Below are 22,257 nucleotides of genomic sequence, written 5' to 3'. Positions count from 1 at the left end.
AAAAGCCAAGGAGGCCACCAAGCAGGTGCCCATCATTCCTAGACCTTCTCCAGATCAAAAGTTCTCCTCCTCTCAGCTACAGTTATCATTGCTGGGAACCAGTGGTATCTATCAGAGGGAGAGATGTCTATAGCTAGCCAACTACATATTGTACCTGGTCCTAGGTAACACTCTATGCAGCAAGAAACTGTATCCTAGATGCAGCCTTGCCACACGTGATTCCCTGAACCTCATTCCCTCTATTCAGTTTCACCAGGGACTGAAGATATTTGGTGGGAAGCCGCTACATGGTCTCTTGATTTTCAAGTAAGAGGGCTGTTGAGCCTGGAGAACACTTTTGCTACACCCCTCAGAGGCCCATTGTGACATGCTTGCATCCTCTTTGAGGATGAAGTAACTCTCCTTCAGCACCATCTTGATGGGATAGTTATGCGGCAGCTTCTAATGAGGAGTCCCACAGTATTAGTGGGATCAATTTCAGCTGACATGGCCTGATAATACAAAGTGCTTGAAGTGACACACTCAACTATGTGCCTCTCTTGTGAACAAGGTATCACTGATCGGGCACAACGGGTGGTTTACATCTTGAGACCTGGTTACCACTGGTCCCACTCATCTGCCAGACAGGCCTGCTTAGGGTAGGGGAGCTCAGGATCCTGTACCAGCTGCATTCTGTTCCCTGCCCCTGTTTTATGCCCTTGGTGTGTTTCCTGCTTCGGCTGCTTGTATAAGCTTGCTTTTCACTGTCCCCCCCCCCCTTACATTGCTTCCTTATTTGAATCATTGTTTTTACAATTTTACTGGTCACTCCCCTAAAAGCCTTACTGTTGAAATTATGTGTTTATTTTTAAGATTATCCTCTTTTCTCCTCCAGAAGGTTGGCTCAACGTCATGGAAATGGAAACCCCCAAGGACGTGCTCTATGGGGAGCAGGCTTCAGGCACCAGGCCCATTGGCAGACCAACTCTTTGCTACAAAGAATGAGGCATGCAAATAAGACATGAAGGCTGGCAACATTAACCTCGCCATGTGGGAATCCCTTGCAGACCACCTGAGTGCCTGGAGACAGGATCAGGTCATGTATCCATAGGAAGATCCAGAAGAATGGCTGCTGGGAAGAATACAGAGAGAAGGTACACAGTGGTCCATCTGCAGTAGCACAACTGGACGCCTTTGTCTGCCTCAGCTGCAACAAAATAGGGTCTCTCCTGTATAAGTCTCTACAGCTACAGCAGAAGCCGTACCACTCTAACAGTTTGACTTCACCCCCAAAGGTGCACTCCTCCACTGCCTCCTAAGACACACAGAATGCCAACAAAATATTAAAGGATTCCCAAGTTGGTTTAGATAAGCTTTCAATCTATTTATCTACCTTATTAGTGTCATTCCCCCTCCTCCTGAGAGCAACATGCATGAGACACTGATAGATTACAATTCTCATCACCCCTGACCATCAGGGATTCTAGCTGGGACTGACAGGTCCTCTGGAGGAACACAGGAATTTAGCTGAAAGGCAATGACTCGCCTGTAATATCCCTACTTTCCTGTATGCTTTTTGTAGGAAGATACTAAGAGTTCTCCCATGCCTTATAACTCTGAATGCAGACAAATACAAAGCACTTCTACTGGAACATGCAAAATTCTAGGTAGAAAATGACAAAGCTGGTAAACAGATGTATTTACACAGGGTCGAGGTCTGCAGAATAAAATCCCCTTTACGAGAGCTTTGCTTTCCCAAATCTCATTAATATATTAACAAGCCATTCACTAAAATAAGCCTATTGTGTGCTTATGACAATATGAAACTTTTGCTCTGTACTTAAAGAGTTGACACTAATCTGGTTAATGAGACGCTCATGAACAGGAGTCAACTACTAATTATACACTGTCATTCACAAAAGGGAGAAATGGCTATTATGTCAAGGAAAGGAACTCATTATTAGTGTTCCTTTATGTCCCCACCCCCAGGGTGGGAGAGGCACAGCATGTCTTCCTCAAAATAAACCAAATAAAGCAGAATTATTAGATGACCATCATTAAAAGAAACACTACAGAAAGTTTGCTTGTTCAATCTTCTGCTTATTTATTTCAAGAAGTTCAGAGAAGCTCACATTAAACTGCTAGGCAGGCTTCCCTCCACTCTATCTCTGCATAACAGATGATAGGACATAACTATGACAAACAGCTATTGCATTTATGCTCTGCTCTTCAGCTTCCTAGAGGCATCTGCAAGGCCATGGCCAAAGTCAAAAAGAGGGTGCTGAACTCAATGGACTTTAGGTCTCGTCTTGTGTTCAGGCACTCTGTGCTGTTAATTCCTTGTTATTCAGAGCATAGCTATCATATTTTTCAGACCATAAGATGCTCCTTGTTTTTATAGGAGGAAAACAAGGGGAAAATATTTTTTCTAGCAAGAGCCGTGAAGAGCGTGTAAGCGGCTCTCCCCTTGCTTGCTTTATAGTAAGCTGGGGGGGGGGGGTGGAAGGGGCTCCCGTCCGTCCCTCCTCACGCCTCGCTGTAAAGCAAGCAGACCTTGAGGACAGCCTCAAGGTCCGCGTCCTGCCATGCGTTATACAGAGGGATGCCTCCAAAGACGCTTCAGACACTTCAGCCAGTGCAGAAGTTGGCAGCCAGATTGCTCACCGGGGCAAGACGCGTTGAGCATCTGACACAGCGCCAGCTGAGCCCAATTCCAATGGCTGCTTTTAATGGAGAAAGCCTTCAACGGCTCAGAAGGAAGGAAGGAAGGAAGGGGTGAGAGAGAGAAAGAAAGAGAGGGAGGGAGGGAGGGAGGGAGGGAGGGAGGGAGGGGTGAGAGTGTAGTTGCACTGCCTAGTTCTATGGCTTGATTCCTTTGGTTTTGGGCCGGGACATGGATCCATTGGGCTTATAGCAGGGTGGATAAAAATCAGATTTTTTTTTTAATTTAAATCGGATTTTTTTACAATAAAATGCTTTTTGGTGAAAATATATTACCATCCAAAGGTTATTCAATCATGAAATAAAGATTAGTTTTTTAATTATGTGGAATAAGGCTGTATATGTTTAATTTTTTTGGTAAATAAATTCCATTAATCCATTCACAATGTCATTTATGCTCTTCCAGAGGTTTTTGTATGATTATTGGGCAGTTTCCCTTCCTACAAGATATTATCACAGATGCTTGGTTTACTTTTGCAGTTCTCAAAACTGAATTTGACTCAGCAGAGATCACATGCCTCTTCTTCACAGCAAAAATGTTATAACATGAACAGAGTTGAGAAAAAGACCTTAATCCTATTGTTCTACAAACCTATGAATACAGAATCAACCCCTTCAGTGTTAAGTTTCAAGAAGTTCAGTGAATAGAATAGAAACAATATTTTTCTGATTGTTTGGAGTGGAATGGATCTAATAAATCTATTTAAATTGTTATTATTAAGGTAATGATTATTTCTCTCCTTCCTAAGTACAACAGAAAAGTTGTCCAAATATGAATGATTAACCTATTAAACTGGGGATAAAAAAACTAATATGAAAAGTTGTTATTCTAAAAATCTTCATCTACTTGCATACTGAAGTTATACCAGCAAGAATTGGTCTTTATGTAGAAAACTGTGATTTAAATCAAGCCTTACTGACTAGTGTTTTAAATCGTGATTTAAATCAGATTGATTTAAATCAAATCCACCCTGGCTTTTAGTTGTTGCTTAATGCTTGGATTTTGTTGTATTAAATTGTTGTAAGTTGCACTTTAAACAAAAACCTTTGTAAGCCACGTTTGAAGCCTTTTTGGCCGAAAGGCAGCATCGAAATAATCTATAACCATAGAAAGAACAATCTGTTACTTCTCTGCACAAGGGATGGGCAAAATATCTGCTGGGAGATCTCTGGGTAGATCTGATATTATTTCTGACTCAGTTGTTTAGTAATAGCAACAAAATAACTAACCTCTTGCTCTAAATTATACTGCCAAAATGAAGCAATCTGGAGTATTTATGTGCAAGACCAGTGAACTCCATTCAATTCTTTTGCTTGGTTCCTTGGCTCAGAATTAATTCTAAGCGTATGCCTTTTGCACCAGGTCAAGTTGGACGATCTAAAGGTTGTAATAAAAAACTAAATGGATCCTACAAGACGGAAGTCCGTCAGTCTCTACTCCACAATGAATACACTGTGTTAACTGTCTTTTCACCCATGATCTCATTAAATAATCTATGGCCTTTTAAACTGTGGTGGGGGGGGGTATTGTTTGCGTTTGTTACTATGGTATGTATTTCTGTGTTTGTATTACTGTAAACCGCCCTGTTAGCCTTGGATGAAGGGTGGTATAGAAATTTAATACCTAACTAAATAATATAAAAACTGGGAAATGGCTTGATATGCTTGGGTAGGTGTTACAAAGCAATAAAAAAAAGGAAGAATAAGAAAGGAAGACTAAAGAAAAGGGCGGAAATCAATACGGCATTTTGCCACGATGATTTCCAAAAACTTAGCACATTATTTATGCATGAAATAATGAAGCCTTGTTGCGAAAGATAAAGAAACCGCAAACTACATTAAAGCTATCCCTCTTTGGCAGAATATCAGGATATAATTTATTTATTTTTTGGCAGAGTGTCAAGTTCTAAACTTTCAGTGCTGCCTCAGCTAAATCTCTTGCTCCTATCGTTACCAATGAGAACTGAGCGGAAACAATCACTTAAATGGCATATACAAAAACAGAGTTCACACGAGCAACAGGAAACTACGGCTAAAGGCATTAACCTTCCAGGGGTAGACACGGCAAGGGCTGCTTACCAAATCGTGAATTATGTCACTGCGTAGATAAATGCAAAAGAAACATACAATATTGCTGAGCAAAGCCACACAGATATTCGGCTGTCGACCATGTCACAGATAAAAAGGAGGAAATAATACTTTTCAAATAAAAGGGATATCAATTCAGCATAGCAGTTCACTAACAAAAGGGAGGATTTTTCTCTGACCTCAGCAACCAGCATTTCATCCTAAGAAATCCATTCTACGGGGTCTCCCAACACTTCAGAGCAGATTTTGCAGAGGGATGCAGAGTATAGGAGTATTGGCAGAAATCGCTATCAGAGGCCTTCTTTCCAGAAGCAACAAAGCAAAGGGTGAAAGTTGAATTCCACCCTAGGGGTGTGAGTGAAGTTGTGAGGGAATGCAGGCAGGTGTGCACTTGAAATGCAACGGACTGTGGATAAACTGCACCTGCATGAAGATGCACATTCCAGTACACGCACACAGAAAACAATAAACTGCAGAACCCATGCAGTTTGTTTCTGAAGGAAACAATCTACTTACTTGCATGCTTGTCAGCAAGCATGATGAGGCTATTGGAGATGTCACGGCGTCTGTAAAAGCACACCACTTTTGCTTCGACGTTGCCATTGGCAGTCTGCAAAAACAACAAAACCCACGGATAAATCAGGGTATCAAAACTGTGGAACTCATGGCCAGCAAAACTTGGCGATGGGACAGCACTAATTGTTTAATAAACCTCCCCCTCTTTAGTCAGTTCTCCCCCCCCCCCAAGCCAAAGTTTATCTCAATCTTTTTTATGGTTGAGCATGTGGCAGATTATCAAGCCTACCATTCCCATCCCTTAATCCTGGGATAGGCATCCTAGATGCTGTTAAGACTACAACTCCCATCATCCCTGACCACTGGCCATTCTGGCTAGGAATAAGGGGAGTTGTTGACTAGAGAGCAGGAAAAGCCAGTTTGGGAAGGAGATGACACACTACTGCTCTTCCAAGCTGGCTACTCCTGTTGGGGAGTCAACAGTGCAGCACTTTTTCCACCCTTGGGTTAGAAGAGACCCCTGCCTGAAACCCTGGAGAGCCGCTACCAGAGTGGATAAAAAATCAGTAATTTTTTAATTTAAAAAAAAAATCAGATTTTTAAAATTTAAATCAGGTTTTTAAAATAAAATGCTTTTGGAGGAAAAATCTTTTTAAAGACAGTTTTCTATTTAAGTTACATTATAGTCCAAAGGATATTCATCAGGAAATAAGGATTTAAGTTTTTCATGCGTGCTAAAACTCAGTCTAAGTTTTTATAAAAAGCAACAGCAACGTTCAGTTCACATCAGTTAAAACAAACATGGATACATATGCTATAATGTTATTGCTTTAGTTAAATAAATAGTTTAAATTGTTATTAAGGAAATGGTTATTTTTCTCCTTCCAATAAAGCACAGCAGAAAAGTTGTCCAAATATAAACAGTTAACTTATTAAACCTCACAATAATTTCATAATTATCTGCCTATGTATTTCTAATAGTATAACTAAATCTGTAATTTTTGATATAACTATAAAAACTACTCCAAAAATTTATTATTCCAAAAATGAAACCTTCCTCTGGTTGTAAATATTAAGATTATACCAGCAAGAATGAGTCTTTCTATATATAAAAAAAGATTTAAATCAAGCCTTACTGACTAGTGATTTTAATCATGATTTAAATCAAATCCACCCAAGTCGCTACCAGTAAGAGGAGACAATACTAAACTTCAGAATGTGCATCCCATCAAAAGCAATGCAGCACAGATAAACAGCATCTGCAGTAAGATGCACATTGCAGTGCATGTCAATGGCCTGACTCGGTATGAGTCTGTTGTCAAGGAAATAAAACAACAATCTGACTTTTAGAAGACATCTGAAGGTAGCCCTGAATAGGTAAATTTTTAAATGTTTGATGTTCTTTACTGTGCTTAATGTGTTTAATTTGTGGAAGCAACCCAGTCAGATGGCCGGCATATAAATTACTACTACTAATAATAATATAATAATATTTATTATTTGTACCCCGCCCATCTGGCTGGATTTCCCCAGCCACTCTGGGCGGCTTCCAACAAAAACCAAATACAACAATATCAAACATTAAAAACTTCCCTAAAAAGGGCTGCCTTCAGGTTTTTTCTGAATGTCAGGTAGTTGTTTATTTCCCTGACCTGTGATGGGAGGGCGTTCCACAGGGCGGGCGCCACTACCGAGAAGGCCCTCTGCCTGGTTCCCTGTAATCTCACTTCTCGCAATGAGAGAACCGCCAGAAGGCCCTCAGCGCTGGATCTCAGTGTCCGGGCTGAATGATGGGGGTGGAGACGCTCCTTCAGGTATACAGGACCGAGGCCGTTTAGGGCTTTAAAGGTCAGCACCAACACTTTGAATTGTGCTCGGAAACGTACTGGGAGCCAATGCAGATCTCTCAGGACCGGTGTTATGTGGTCTCGGCGGCCACTCCCAGTCACCAGTCTAGCTGCCGCATTTTGGATTAATTGCAGTTTCCGGGTCACCTTCAAAGGCAGCCCCACATAGAGCGCATTGCAGTAGTCCAAGCGGGAGATAACCAGAGCATGCACCACTTTGGTGAGACAGTCCGCGGGCAGGTAGGGTCTCAGCCTGCGTACCAGGTGGAGCTGGTAGACAGCTGCCCTGGATACAGAATTAACCTGCGCTTCCATGGACAGCTGTGAGTCCAAAATGACTCCCAGGCTGCGCACCTGGTCCTTCAGGGGCACAGTTACCCCATTCAGGACCAGGGAATCCTCCACACCTGCCCTCCTCCTGTCCCCCAAGAACAGTACTTCTGTCTTGTCAGGATTCAACCTCAATCTGTTAGCCGCCATCCATCCTCCAACCGCCTCCAGGCACTCACACAGGACCTTCACGGCCTTCACTGGTTCTGATTTGAAAGAGAGGTAGAGCTGGGTATCATCCGCATACTGATGAACACCCAGCCCAAACCCCCTGATGATCTCTCCCAGCGGCTTCATATAGATATTAAAAAGCATGGGGGAGAGGACAGAACCCTGAGGCACCCCACAAGTGAGAGCCCAGGGGTCTGAACACTCATCCCCCACCACCACTTTCTGAACACGGCCCAGGAGGAAGGAGCGGAACCACTGTATAACAGTGCCTCCAGCTCCCAACCCCTCTAGCCGGTCTAGAAGGATGTTATGGTCGATGGTGTCAAAGGCCGCTGAGAGATCCAGCAGAACTAGGAAACAGCTCTCACCTTTGTCCCTAGCCCGCCGGAGATCATCGACCAGCGCGACCAAGGCGGTTTCAGTCCCATGGTGAGGCCTGAATCCCGATTGGAAGGGATCCAACTATTGTTATTATTGCAGTGGTACCTCGGGTTAAATACGCTTCAGGTTAAGAACTCCGCTTAAGAACAGAAATCGTGCTCTGGCGGCGCAGCAGCAGCAGGAGGTCCCATTAGCTAAAGTGGTGCTTCAGGTTAAGTACGCTTCAGGCTAAAAATGGACCTCCTGAACGAATTAAGTACTTAACCCGAGGTACCACTGTATTAGGAAGCTTCCTTGGTTCCTAATGTTTGCTGGGCTCCAAGTCAGGCTGCAACCCCATCAAAGAGTCACTCCTCACCAAAGCAAAAGTGGCTTGGTTCAAACTCCTGGGCATGTGCCAATCAATATGCAAGGCTCAGCTCAGCTCAGGCAGTCAACTACTCTATCTGTGATCTTGCAGAGTGTGCTTAGCTAATCCTTGTCCTGCTCCACTATGACATTCGTTCTCTTGATGTATGTCCTTTGCAGGCTCCCCCTATAATCACCCAGCTGTGGATTTCCACTGCATGCTATACCGTTTATACACCTCCAGACTGTCTCCAGCAGGTTGCATCCTGCCGCCACAGGATTCCAGCAGCCAGGAGAGGAGAATACAAGTACTAAATCACAGTTCATCTAAACAAAGCCAAATGATCTATTAGGTGGCATGGGCTTTTTTTTCCAGTTATGGCACAGATTGAAGTATATTTCATTTTCTAAAATGCAGCCCTGGAAAAAAGCATTTCTTCACAAACTTCACACAAAGGCTGTGGGGGCGCGGAATAACTTCCATATTTTATAAAAGAATTACACCTCTGCGTTCCACTGTGGAAGGACATCAACTCTTTGTCAAGTGGCACAAAAGACTGCATATTCATGTACCTTATTAAGTTCTTCTATTCGCCTGATCAGATATGGGTTGCTTGAAGAGTTTTCAAAATAAACATAATCTGTAATGAAAAGGCGAAAATATATTTAAAGTTCTGCAGAAAACAGTACAAGAATAAATCTGAAAAATAAACCCGAGAGTTTCATGCTTAAATCCAAGCATACGTTGCCATTATTTCTACGTTCACGGGGCCTTAAATCAAGGCTAGCAAAATATGTGAGCTTATTATGTTTTAGATGCTTATAGCTCATGAATAAATTCTCTTCTGCCTCTCCTAGGACCAACCAAGTGGAACCTCACTAACGATTCAGCCCCACAAAGATTTATACAATGGCTTATATTTTACACAAGTGGGAGATTCACATACAATACCAGTACTAGAAGACTTTCTTTTTTTGCAATTGAAATGAATTAATCTGGTGCTAGCAAAACCATTTGTGAATCACAGCTATAAAGTTAAGATGATGTATAAAACTTTCCACCAGATGGGAACTTTTCCTAACCAGCCCACCCGGGAAAGTTAGCAACCCTCAAAAATTAAAGTTAAGGCAGCATGAACTTATTACTAGAGGGATAGCAGCCACGCTAGTCTGTGGAAGCAAAAACGACAGTCTCGTGGTTCATTCTCGTGTTCTCTCTCTCTAATTCCATAAGTTGGTTGCTGTTGTGGGGGGGGGGGGCGAACTAGAATGTAATCAAGACCTGAGTGTGCAACAACCCTCTCCCCACCTGTGATTCCTGGCATTCAAAGGTACGTTGCCTCGTGATAGTGGAGATAGACAATAACCATAAGGATAAGGAACCACTGATAGCCTTATCCTCAATTAATCTGTGTAACGCTTATTAAAAGCCATCATTTAAAGAGTTAGCATTTCTGCAAAACTATCCTTCCATAACACAGCTTCTTCTAGTCAGAACCATTGTCTGAAATATTAACACAACGCATCCATATACCAATATTCTTCTGTTTCATGCACAGCCCTCATTCACCCATCCCATGTCAAATGCGGCTCCACTTGTGTCTAAAATCACTGAATTGTAGAACTGGAAGGGAACACAAGGGTCATCTAGTCCAACGCCCTGCAATGCAGGAATCTTTTGCCCAAGGTGGGGCTCAAACCCACAGCCCTGAGATTAAGAGCCTCGTGTTCTACCAACTGAGAGAATTCTGTAGAGCTCCAGAACAAGTGACTGTGTTGATCCCAACCACAGCCTTTATCTCACTGCAGCACCTGTCCCATAATTTCCCAGCATGAGGCATGGCAAGGTTTAGAGGGAAGGAACATAGCTCAGTAGTAGAGCATCTGCTTTGCATGCAGAAGGTCTCAGGTTCAATCCCCAGTATCTCCAACTAGAACTGGAAAGACTCCCTGCCAGAAACCCAGAAGAACCACTGCCAGTCAGTGTAAACAGTACTGAGCTTGATGGACCAAATGGTCTGACTCAGCATAATAAAGACAGCTTCCGACGTTCCTTTGCACAACATCAAAATACTACAATTCATGCAGGAAGTATCCATGCATGACTAGATGCACCGAGATGTCCAAAAGAATCATGAGCTAGTGCTTACTACATTTAAAGCTTCAATCCTATGCAAATTTTTACTTCTAGATTATACACGCTGCACATAATGTATAATTCTAGATTACTAGACTGAAAAAAGAGAAAGAAGCTAAAATCAAACACCTCGCGTTCTGTTAGAATTAGGAAATGACAGTTCACACAAGAAGAACAATTTCTCAATTTCTGGTCACACCCCATGTCTCCCATCTCTAAATAATCTTTAAGTAGTTAGCCAGCGGGAAAATAAACATTGTTTCTGTAGGACCGACACAGACAATAAAAAGTAATACTCGAGAGATTGAACCAAAAGAGTGGAAAGCAAATGCAATGCTTAACCTGGACAATTACTATCAGTGTCAACAAAGGAGTGTGCAGGACAGCAAGGGAGAGTTGAGAGCCGAAACAATTTCCTTATCCATCATGACTCATGCAAGATGTCTGAAAGGAAGTGGGCTTAGCCATGGCCGTTGCAAGCGACTTCCTACTTTTTTCCAAACCATTGCACCAGGGAAGACTTTAGGTCTGAAAATTTAAGAAATGGTCATGACCCCCTAGGAGGAACATCACGCTGATTGGACAACTCGTGATCTGAATAATAATAATCAGGTTGTGCAAGACTTTAACTAGACTTCAGCAGGAATGTAGGCGGTGGGGACAGCCCACACCCTAAACTGTGTGATGGGGCAGTGCCACTGTAGCTTATCAGGATGGCATTGGCCTCGATAGGGAGCTGTGCAAGTAGACCAGGAAGAGAGCTGGCTCCACTGGTGCATTTGTGTAGCCTTGCCAAATGCCATCTGGGTAAGGTATAGCAGCACTGATGTGTGGCTTGGCCCCACTAAACTACTGATTCTATGAATGTTCATTCAGAAGCATATCCAACTATATCCAGTAAAGCTTATTCATGAGTTAAGCGTACACAGCATTGCACTCATAGGAACTCAGGACCTAAATGAATCAGAGAAGAGAGCTTGTTGATACACCCAATCACCTAATGCAGTAGCCCTTGAGCAGGGGTTGGCAACCTAAGGCTAACCGGCCCAGGTTTAACCGGCCCATGGACCCCCACCGCCTGCTCGGTCAGCTCCCATGTGCCACGCTAAACTGGTGCAGAGCAGAGTGGGGACCGCCTTCCGCAACACTGGCTGGCTTCCCATTGGCTGCAGGAGGCTCCTGCAGCCAATGGGAAGCTATGCATGCCTCCTCCACACCAGAAGGAGCGCCGGAAATAGTGTTTGTGCATGTGTGCACAGCACGCACTCCAGCCCATCGCAACATCTGCGGGACCGTGAACCAGCCCAAGCCACAAAAACTTTGCCGGCCCCTTGAGGAAAAGGAAGATCTGCTTCCATGTCTAGTTAGTCACTTTGCCTCTGTGATTTGGTGGAACATGCAACACCTTAAGAAAACAGCCTGAGACAATTTTGTCCATCCATTCCAGAACTGACAGGCGGCAGCCCTCCAAAGTCTCAAGACAGAACATTGTCATGCCACCAAGCTGCTCAATCTGGAGACTTTCTATATGCATAGCGAGTGCTCTAGCTGTGAACACTCTGATCAGTGAGCGAATCTACCTGTGAGCTTTGGTCCGACTTCTGAGGAGTGTCCCTTGCTCTCAGGACTTCTCATACCGAAAACAAGAAGCTCATAGGCCACATGCAGCCCTAATTTAATGCAAAGATATGGTAGCAGAGCAATGATGTCCAGCGATTCCACCCCACTCCCCAGCCTGCCAAATACTGTACTTCATTTTTCCCTGTAAAATGTTCAGTTTCAAGACATATTAGATCAATCTCTAGGGAGCTTTCTAACACAAACTGGAAATTTTTCCTGGTGCATATCAGGCTAACTTGCATAGAAACATTTTCAAGGCAGAATGAAAATTTGCTGATGGAAATTACACTATAAAAATAAGCCTAATTTGCATGAGAAAATTTCCCAGAAAACGTCTATTACTGTGGCAGAGAAAGACAGAAAGTGCACTACACAACCCTAAATATTGCGACCACCACCCTCCCTTTGTTCCAGCTTCACCCAACAGTGGCTACAGCACCAAAAGGAAGTCAACTAGCCTTCATAGAAAAACGTTCCCCATCACTGTCCTCCTAGATATTTATTTTATGTATTTATTATGTTTATATAATAATTTAATAATAATTTATTATTTGTAACCTGCCCATCTGGCTGGGTCTCCCCAGCCACTTTATCCAAGGATCACAGGGCGGTCAGTCATAGACCTACAAGGCTGAGCAGCTGTCTACATCTCCTTTCAATTTTATTTCTTAAGATTTGTATGCCAAACCTCAAAGCAATTCACAAAAAAAAACAACACAGTAATACTTTCACTAAAAAAAATAAATCACAACCGTAGCTTGAAACACACGAAACATTTAATACTTTCTTCCTACGAGAGAGAGGACTGATACAAGGCACAGGAGAGGATGAGTAACGGAGGAATATTATTTAAACAAAGCCAGCGTGAACATCATCAGTCCCATATTACGGTTTGAAAAGACAAGAGTAGAAGGGCTGAGATTAAAGAGAATTCTTGCTCAAGGCCATCTAGTGAGTTCGTGGCTAAGCGGAGATGTTTTCAAAGACCATTGCCAGGGTAACCAACGTTTTTGCTCTGCAGGTGTCGTTCAGACAACAGCTCTGGCCAGGAATGATAGGAACTGGAGTCTAGAGGGAACCAACCCTGTACTATGCTATGACAGCTCAACAATGAGATGGGGGGGGGGAATAGGACTGATGAGATTTAAAATACAGGACTAAACTAAATAAATCCTAGCTCATTAAAAGCACAAGTTTTGGTTAAATGAATGTGTTGGTCTCATATGCATGCATGTAAAAACACTGCACAATTTTTTACAAAAATAGAGAAGATAGTACCAAGAAAAGTAAGAGGATAAGTGTTAGCTTAAAGGTTTGTATATGTTTCTTTTTATTGTAATTGTTTGATTGTGTTTATGTATTGTGTTTATGTATTGTGTTTTTGTATTGTTAATGTTGGTGTTTATGCTATGTTTTTCTTTTGTTTTAATAGAAAATAATAAAATCTTATAAAAAAAAAAAAAACAATTGTTCTGAAACAAGACAACTTTCTTTGTTTCAAGATGATGCATGCATTTGCCATAGCGGGCATTAACTTAGGAGAGGCATTCCCTCCAACTTAAGAGAAAAAAGGGAGACTGCTTCTTCGAAGAGTGTACTATCTGCAGCTTTTAAAGTGTTTTATTTAAAAGATATATATCTCCGTATCTATGTGTGTATGTTTCTTGTGATCAACTGAACGCCACAGCCCTAAAATAAATATATTGTATGTTCAACAGGTCGATCTCTAAATTGAAAGCTAGCATTATCATTCTTATTATTACATTTATATCCCAACTTTCCTCCAAGGAGCTCAAGGTGGCATACATGGTTTGCCCCTGCATGTCCTTATGTTATCATAACAACAACCCTGCCAGGTAGGTTAGGCTAAGAGTCAGTGGCTGGCCCAAGGTTATCCAGTGACTCAGACTTGAAACCCGGTACCCAAGGTTCTAGTTTAACCTCTAACCCCTACACTGCACTACCTACAAGCCCTTCCATATCTGTCTTGAAATACTGAAACAATCGCACACCATCGTACTTGCAGACGTTTTCAAACTCAACCCATTTCTTCACACATACTGGTATTTACAGGGAAGCAGAATTGTGCAACCCCTAAAGAGCCATCTATTTCCTAGATCGACAATGTGTTTATTGTATGTGTGTTGAGTCCCACTGAGTTCAACAGGGGTTGTTTTCAGGTGAAGCATGTAGAGCACAGGTAGGAAACGGGGCAATTCTCCAGATGTTGCCGGTCTCAAACTCCCATCAGCTCCAAACAGCATGACCAATGCTTAGGGAGGATGAAGAATCAACATCCAACATCTGGAGGGCCACAGATTACCTAGCCCTTGTGTAGAAAACTACAGTATCCGACTCACTTCACTGAATAAATGCTCCCCTTTGAAAGTTAAGGATCATTTGCCATTTCAGGCTTATGGGACAGAAGACAATACACTTCTGCAAGAATGAAAGTAAGAAAACAAGTTTGCTTGCTGAGGAAGAGAACGGCTGAGATGCTCACAATTAGGTCAGGGTAACAACTCCAGTTCCTTGCTCCTGCTGGCAAGGTATGCAAAGGTGCAATTAAGCAATTGCCCAGAGCAAGATAAAATTACCCCACAGGTGAGCTGGTAAGTGGCCATGCCTCCGCCTTTCTCCTAAGATTTCACTTTCCCACACCGTAAAGAAGATTGTAGCATGATTGCAGGTCTCCTGGCATTAGAAAACATGAAAAATGCAGCTGCAATAATAGTATTGCAAGTTTTCTTACAACACAGGAGAAAGGACATCCAGGTTATTATATTCCCTCTATTGGAAAGAGCCTCACAGAACCACTGCAACCACCCATCCAATTTCTCCTGACGTGAAAGGGCCAGGAAAGACAGGACATTCTTTGCCAAGTCAAAAGCAACTAAAATAATACATGTGAACGGGTAGCATCTTACCTTACCTCACTCCACCCCCTCAAGACTGAGAATTAAGAGGCAGGGCATTCCTAACATTATCTAAGACACCTGTGGCTGAGGAGAGCTAATGTGGTGTAGTGGCTAGAGTGTTTGACTAGGACCTGGGAGACCAGGGTTCAAATCCTGACTTAAGCCATGAAGGTTACTGAGTGACCTTGGACCATTCGCTGCCTTTCTCAGCCTAACCTACCTCATATAGTAAGATGTCACTGGGCCAAACTGAATCTTTAAAGAGCAATGATGCCATAAAGACAGAGTAGTTTTAAGATTCATGAATAAGGGGTATTTGTACAAAAATATAAAATATCTGTGCAACTCAAGCCAATAGTTAATGTCTTAGCTGGTGGAATCTCAAGGCTAAAACACCTAGTTCCTAGTGTTGCCCTTCCATCTCCCTATTGCACTCCATGTATTTTTTTTGTCTGTTTCTTTGATATTCAGTAGGGTTCAGGAACCCGGTGTGCTTACCCAGAGTTTTTTTGCCTTCTTAAAACAAAAACAAAAACGAGTGGGTGGAGTGGGCAGGGTGACTCCATGGTGTCACAAGAGCCTGCCAGCTTCCCACAGGAAACAGGAAAAACTTTTTGTTCCTCAGTGCAGTTTTCCTAGGAAGACTGCACATCTAACAAAAAAAAAAGGAGTGCAAAGGCACACCACTCAAGCTATGTATCCTTCGGCTCATCCTTGGAATCATGTATGCTATGCTTCTCTGGGTTATTTACTTATTATTATTCTGGGGGACATGCCTAGTCTTCACAAAGCACTGGTGATGAACTGAATCAGAGTCCAGTATGTACCACTTCAGGCTGCAGGTGGGGCTCCAATGACTGAATGCTAGAAGGGCCAACAATGGGGTCAAAAGTATCCATGGATGTTCCCTTCTGGAAGTATCCATGGATTTTCCCTTATGGAAGAAGCAGAGGGTCAAGTGTTGCAGTGTTTGTTGCAGTGCTGTGACGATGTAGTTCCCTTCAACCGGACCCTAAACTTCCTCATAGCCCTCCACTCCCTCATTTTTCTTCCTCAGAAGAAGCAAAAGTCTTGTCTCTTTGTTCCTGTCTTCTCTGCTGGACTTCAGCACTCCAACCTTCAAGCACAGACTGCCCTGTCCTCCTCCATTTCTGTTCTCCCTCAGCACAGTTCTTTTTTTATGCATAAGGTCCCAGGTCGAATTCCCAGAAACTCAAGTTTGGGAAACCCAGATCTAGAGGGCCAAAGTTTCCACTCAACTGCTATGCACCTTCTTCCAAACAAACAGTTGTCTTATTCATGTTATTAACCTTTATTATTGGAATAATCTTTGTGTTGATACCGTAATCTTTGTGTTGATACCTTAAATCATGGAGAGGAAACCTGTGGCCTGCTAGGTATTGTTGTTGTTGTTGTTGTTCAGTCGTTCAGTCGTGTCCGACTCTTCGTGACCCCATGGACCAGAGCACGCCAGGCACACCTATCCTTCACTGCCTCTCGCAGTTTGGCCAAACTCATGTTAGTAGCTTTGAGAACACTGTCCAACCATCTCATCCTCTGTCGTCCCCTTCTCCTTGTGCCCTCCATCTTTCCCAACATCAGGGTCTTTTCTAGGGATTCTCTTCTTCTCATGAGGTGGCCAAAGTACTGGAGCCTCAACTTCAGGATCTGTCTTTCTAGTGAGCACTCAGGGCTGATTTCTTTGAGAATGGATAGGTTTGATCTTCTTGTAGTCCATGGGACTCTCAAGAGTCTCCTCCAGCAACATAATTCAAAAGCATCAATTCTTTGGCGATCAGCCTTCTTTATGGTCCAGCTCTCACTTCCGTACATTACTACTGGGAAAACCATAGCTTTAACTATACGGACTTTTGTCAGCAAGGTGATGTCTTTGCTTTGTCGACCTTTGTCGGCAAGGTGATGTCTTTGCTAGGTATTACTTGACTACAACTCCCATCATCTCTGACCACTGGCCATGCTGGCTGATGCTGATGGGAGCTGGCATCACTTAGGGCCACAGGTTCCTCACTTCTGTTTTAAATAGTGTCAGGGAGAAAGGTTCTAGGGGTCTTCCAGGCAACCTGTTTATCGAGCATTCATCCAGATTTGTTTGCACAAAATCCATGTGGAGGTTATACATCACTGTTGAGCTCTTTTTTTGACAAAGTTGTTCAACTTTTTTTAAAGAAAATCGCCCAAAATGACACTGACGACAACATGGGTTGCCATACGTTTGGATTTTCCTGGACATTTTTAGTGATTATGTCCGGGAAATTCTGGACATATGGCAACCCTATGATACAATGTCACTATTTCCTGTGTATTTTCTCCAACACCCTTCTTTCCATAAAAAATACTTGCAATTATTATTATTATTTGTATTTTCTTGGCCAAAAGCACCTAATCTACTTTAATTGCACAGCCTACATTTGCCAGTACTGACTTACTGGTATCTATATTTGCCAGTACACCAAATGGTTGGTTACGAACTTAATTCGTTCTGGAGGTCCGTTCTTAAGCTGAAACCATTCTTATCCGGAGGCACGCTTTTGCTAATGGGGCCTCGTGCTCCGCGCACAGCTCTCGTACACGATTTCCGTTCACATCCCAAGGCAAAGTTTGCAACCAAGAGCACCTACTTCTGAGTTAGCGGAGCTCGTAACCCGAAGCGTTCGTAACCAGAGGTACCACTGTAAGTACTTACAAAATGGTGACAGTCTGGCATGCTGTCTCCCTGACGTGTTAGCTTTCTGTGTGGGGGGAACACTCTGGTGGTCTATTCCCATCACTTGTGCCCAAATCTGCACTTCAAAAATATTATTTATTACATTTATATACCACCTTTTTCTTCCAAGGATCAGAAGGCTTTTCTCCTCCTGCCCATTTCAACCTCACAACAAAATGCTCCTCGTGAGCAGATTCTGAGAACCAGGCCTTAAAAGTTGGTTCACTCAAGCAGACATTATTCTCTCACACACAGCTGTGTGTGCGCAGCTGTGCAGAGGAAAGTGGCCCTCCCATTTAAATGGTCATTTCAGATTAGAGTTTCTCCACACCCAAGTTGCCCAATCACACAGAGAAAGTAAGTGCTGCCATTTTGAGTGAATTGGCACTTAAGAAGCAGAAGTATTATTTCAAAATCATATCAAAAGTCCACCATCCCACTTCCATAAAAATGCCACCTAGATGCTCCTAGAAAACCCACAAATTCACTGTTACTCCCCCAGCAACTGATATGCAACTTCTGTACACAGGATTTCCCATTGAGCTATTATGATCAATGACCATATTTACCGAACCCTTTCTAAACCATCACCAGTGCCAGGCCAGCTTCAGGTTTGGGGATACCCTGGGGAGGGGGTGCCTCTCTGAGGGCTCACCTCATGCTCTCACCACTGCCAATACTGCCCATTCACCTGCCCACTCCCAAACTGGTGTGATGCCAACCCGACACCAGCCCTGGCCTTTACCACCTCCTGCGGCAGCGAATCTCAGAGGTTAACTATGCTCTGTGCAAAAAAGCACTTGCTACTGCCATCTAATTTAACTGGGGATGGGGCCACCAGTTTCAGTTATAACGTATAGGAGAATTCTCTCCCTATCCAGTCTCCATACCGCTCATCCTTTTAGAAACCAGTTATCCTTTTTTCCTATCCACTCCACTTGCTTTGGAGCAACCCCACTGGATCCCATGGGACAAAAGAGAGGCCTTGTGCCAATTTTCACATGAAAGCAAACGGGGGGGGGGGGCTGCTGAGGACCATGCTGAATTGGCTGGAGAGGTGAACCCCAGAACACGTGATGTCAGAATAGGGGGTCCGTCGTGCGTCTCACTAGCCCCTGAAAGGGTCCCCACACACCAGGGGCTAAGGGAGAGCTTTCTTCTAGCCAGAGGGGGTCGGGGAGGCCTCGGAAGCTTTCCCCCACCTCCATTAATGGAGAAGGGAGGGAGAGTTGGGCCGGCGGCTCCCCTTTGGGAAGCGCACAGACTGCCATTCCCGGGGAGCGCGGTTCCCCCCGCTTTCCCGCGGAAGAGAGGCCGCGGCGCGGGGGGGCTTCTCCCCCAAATTCCACCTCCCTGGCCAGGTGGGCCGTGGCCTCCCTCGTGGGAAAGCATCCGGAGAAGGAGGCTGGGTTCCCCGCGGGGGGCGGGTGCTGCGCCAGGCTCTGCTCCGCTCAACACGCCCCTTCGCTCCGGCCCGGCCGAGTGCCGGCCCCGCACTCCTTCGCCCTCCGAGGCCGCACTCCTTCGCCCCTCGGGACTCCGGCGGCAGGCCCTCCCTCCTGCTCCTCCTCGGCGTCCAAGTACAAACCCGGGAGCCGAGGGGCCGCAGCTGCGCTTAGGACCCCCCGCGCCAGCCCCACATACCTCCCACTCGGTACATGTTGGCCGCCATGTCTGCGCTCTCTCTGCGCCCTCCTCCTCCTCCTGTGCAGCCGCCGACGCCGGGCTGGGGGAGGAGCGCTCAGACCTCTCCGCTGCTGCTGCCGTCCCCGGCGCTGCTGCTGCTGCTGCCCTTGACGCCACCTACGCCGGGCACCACAACAGGGTGCCAGGCGGCTGTGCCGCTTCCTCGGCCCTCTCGCTCGGCGGTGGGGGAAGGGAGCGGAGAGAGGAAGCCGCGGGAAGCTGAAGGGTTAAGGCCGAGCATCCGGGCCCGCCTCGCTGGGCTGGGCGGAGAGCGCTGTTGGCTGCGAGCGGGCGGCGCCGGCGACGCCGAGAGCGCACAGCCCACGCCGACGTGCGTGTGCGCCTAAGGCCCGGGAGAGGAAGGGTTAAAAAGTTCCCTCGGGTGGGTCTGTCTCCGGGACCCAGTGGGGGGAGTGGGGTCAGGAATAGGTGCCCCTTTTGGGTGCGTGGTCCTTTGGCGCGAGCGTGCGCGCCTGCCTAGCAGGGACAGGTGGATGTTTTGCCTGCGCGCGGGAGGTGGAAGGCGCAGGTGCCTTCTGCAAAATGGGGCGCAGAGCAAGAGCGCAGGACGCTGGCATTAGGGTGCAGTGTTTAGGAGAGCGCGGGGTGGGGTGGAACAAGTTGGGTTTGGTGGTGGGAGTTCCTGCTTCAGATTTTCATGTTGGCCATCATACCTCGCTCAATACATGCAATTGCAAAAATATAAATAAATGCGCGAGTTTGCACCATAATTGTGTTTACCAAGGCCACATTGGTGTTCAGCTGTTGTTTGCCATAGGGCAGGCCCACACCCTACTATTATGAAAACAAAATGAAAAATGAAAAAATTCCTTCCAGTAGCACCTTAGAGACCAACTAAGTTTGTTCTTGGTATGAGCTTTCGTGTGCATCCACACTTCTTCAGATACACGAAAGTTCATACCAAGAACAAACTTAGTTGGTCTCTAAGGTGCTACTGGAAGGAATTTTTTCATTTTGTTTTTACTATGGCAGACCAACACAGCTACCTACCTGTAATCTACTATTATGAGTTTGAGAGTGCTAGACCTCTATAAGCCAGTTTATGCATACATTTTCCATCCTATCAAATCTAATACAGACTTCCCAACCTATCTTTCGTTAACATCCTATTACAAATTCTTTAGTTTGCTACATCTCCATTGATTTTCTTTTCTTTTCTCCTTGTATTCACGATTCTTTCTTTTGTCTGCTGATGATGGCAGCTTTATCCCTGTTTGTAGATTTATCTTATTGCCACTTTGTTTTAAATACCCTTCAAATTGTTTCCACTCACTTGTTACTATCTTTCCATCTATATTTCTTATTTTGGCTGTCATACTTGCTAATTTGACATAGTATTCTATTTGGGTGTGTTAGAAAGATGGGGGGGGGTGTTAAAACTGGATGCTGGACCTGTGTGTATTAAGTTGGGTACTAGACACTTCTAATCCCCAGGAGTTAGCAAGTGTCAACAGCTAATTAAGCCAGGCTAAGTCTCCTGTGTTGCGGTGATAGCCTGGTTGTTGGGCCATTAAGACAAAAAGCCTCCTTCCTAGGCTCAGGTCCTATATACGTGTAAATAAACCATATGTCATAAAGACACCACAGTCTCCACTGTGCCTCGTTTCCAAAAGTAAACACAGACCCTGGGTAAGCGCACCCGGAGCTGCTGGAATCTCACACTGCTCAGAGATTGGGTCTGCAAAAAATACGTTAAAAGCTTTCCACATTCAGAATGCTACTCTTTGGAAAGTTCACATGACTAAGCAAAACACTGCAACTGCTGTGCTTCCCCAGATTTCCAAGTGTGTGTGGAAAGCTGAAAGTTTTATGTTTAATCTCACAGCCATAGGCAATATGAAAAGCTGCATGTGGTTTGCTTTTAAGAGCACGTCAAAATAACATGGTTCTATGGCACTTTTAAGTGTTTGGTATTCCCCCCAAGAATCATGGGGGGAAGTGTTTGTTGAGAGTGCTGAGAATTCTCTTAGCAATCCCTAAGTTAAAGAACTGCAGCTCCCTGGAGAAAAGGAATGCTTATTAAACCAGTTTGTAGCTGCTGTGCATATTTTCTTAGGAGCAAGTCTCACTGATCTCATTGGGCCTTACTTCCAAGTAAATGTGCGTGAACTGTAAGTCTGTAATGTAAGTATGCCTCAGGTAATGATTCATTCCCAGTTGTCAAAATCCATCCTGAATCTACTGTTTATATGATATTTCATTCACACTATAAAATTAGTTCCCACCAAGAGTCAAGCTGTAGGACGATTTAATTGTATTTGACAGTTGCAGCCAGAACTGATGTAGTGTTGGGTTTATAAACCGCAAATACTTTTCAAAACTGAATCCGAGAAAAATAGGTTCTTGTGTCTGAAATTTCTTTTAAAGATGGAACTAGCTTCAAGTTCCAGCATCAATAAATATCAAATCTCAATTATTTGCAGATAAAATGATTGCAGATTGCTCCTAAGACACGGTTATGTGGAAAACTTCTGTGTATGAGGTTGATTGATGGAAAATCTATCATTTTAATGATGCTACGGTGAGTTGGAACATTTCCTCACGGAATGCCTTCTGCTTTTCTGGCTCATAGATGATGACAACCTATTAATTTCATTTTCAGAAAACGTCTCCTCTGAATATATTTGACTGATTTTTCAGCTCATCTTCTGTAGCTAAAGGTAATGCAGAATTAGGAACTTGCATAGTTACAACAACTATTGCAATGTTACGTTTCTACAGTGTACATTTCATCTTGTCTCATGTCTACCTCCCTTGCTTTAAATGAGC

At 44.1% G+C, this 22,257-nt stretch overlaps 1 protein-coding gene across 1 annotated transcript in view; it reads right to left on the bottom strand.

Annotated features, from left to right (window-relative positions):
* The window catches only part of MTA3 (metastasis associated 1 family member 3), a 121,586-nt gene extending 102,049 nt beyond the window's left edge, over positions 1 to 19,537 (bottom strand). The window contains 3 exon segments of the mRNA XM_033144869.1: positions 5,305 to 5,398; positions 8,955 to 9,022; positions 19,426 to 19,537. Coding sequence (XP_033000760.1) covers positions 5,305 to 5,398; positions 8,955 to 9,022; positions 19,426 to 19,453 — 190 coding nt within the window. The 5' untranslated portion in view covers positions 19,454 to 19,537.
* Positions 19,538 to 22,257: the final 2,720 nt, after the last annotated feature.

The sequence above is a fragment of the Lacerta agilis genome, chromosome 3 (genome assembly GCF_009819535.1).
Source record: "Lacerta agilis isolate rLacAgi1 chromosome 3, rLacAgi1.pri, whole genome shotgun sequence".
Taxonomy (NCBI): Eukaryota; Metazoa; Chordata; class Lepidosauria; order Squamata; family Lacertidae; genus Lacerta; species Lacerta agilis.
This window is presented reverse-complemented; position numbering and strand designations above follow the sequence as displayed.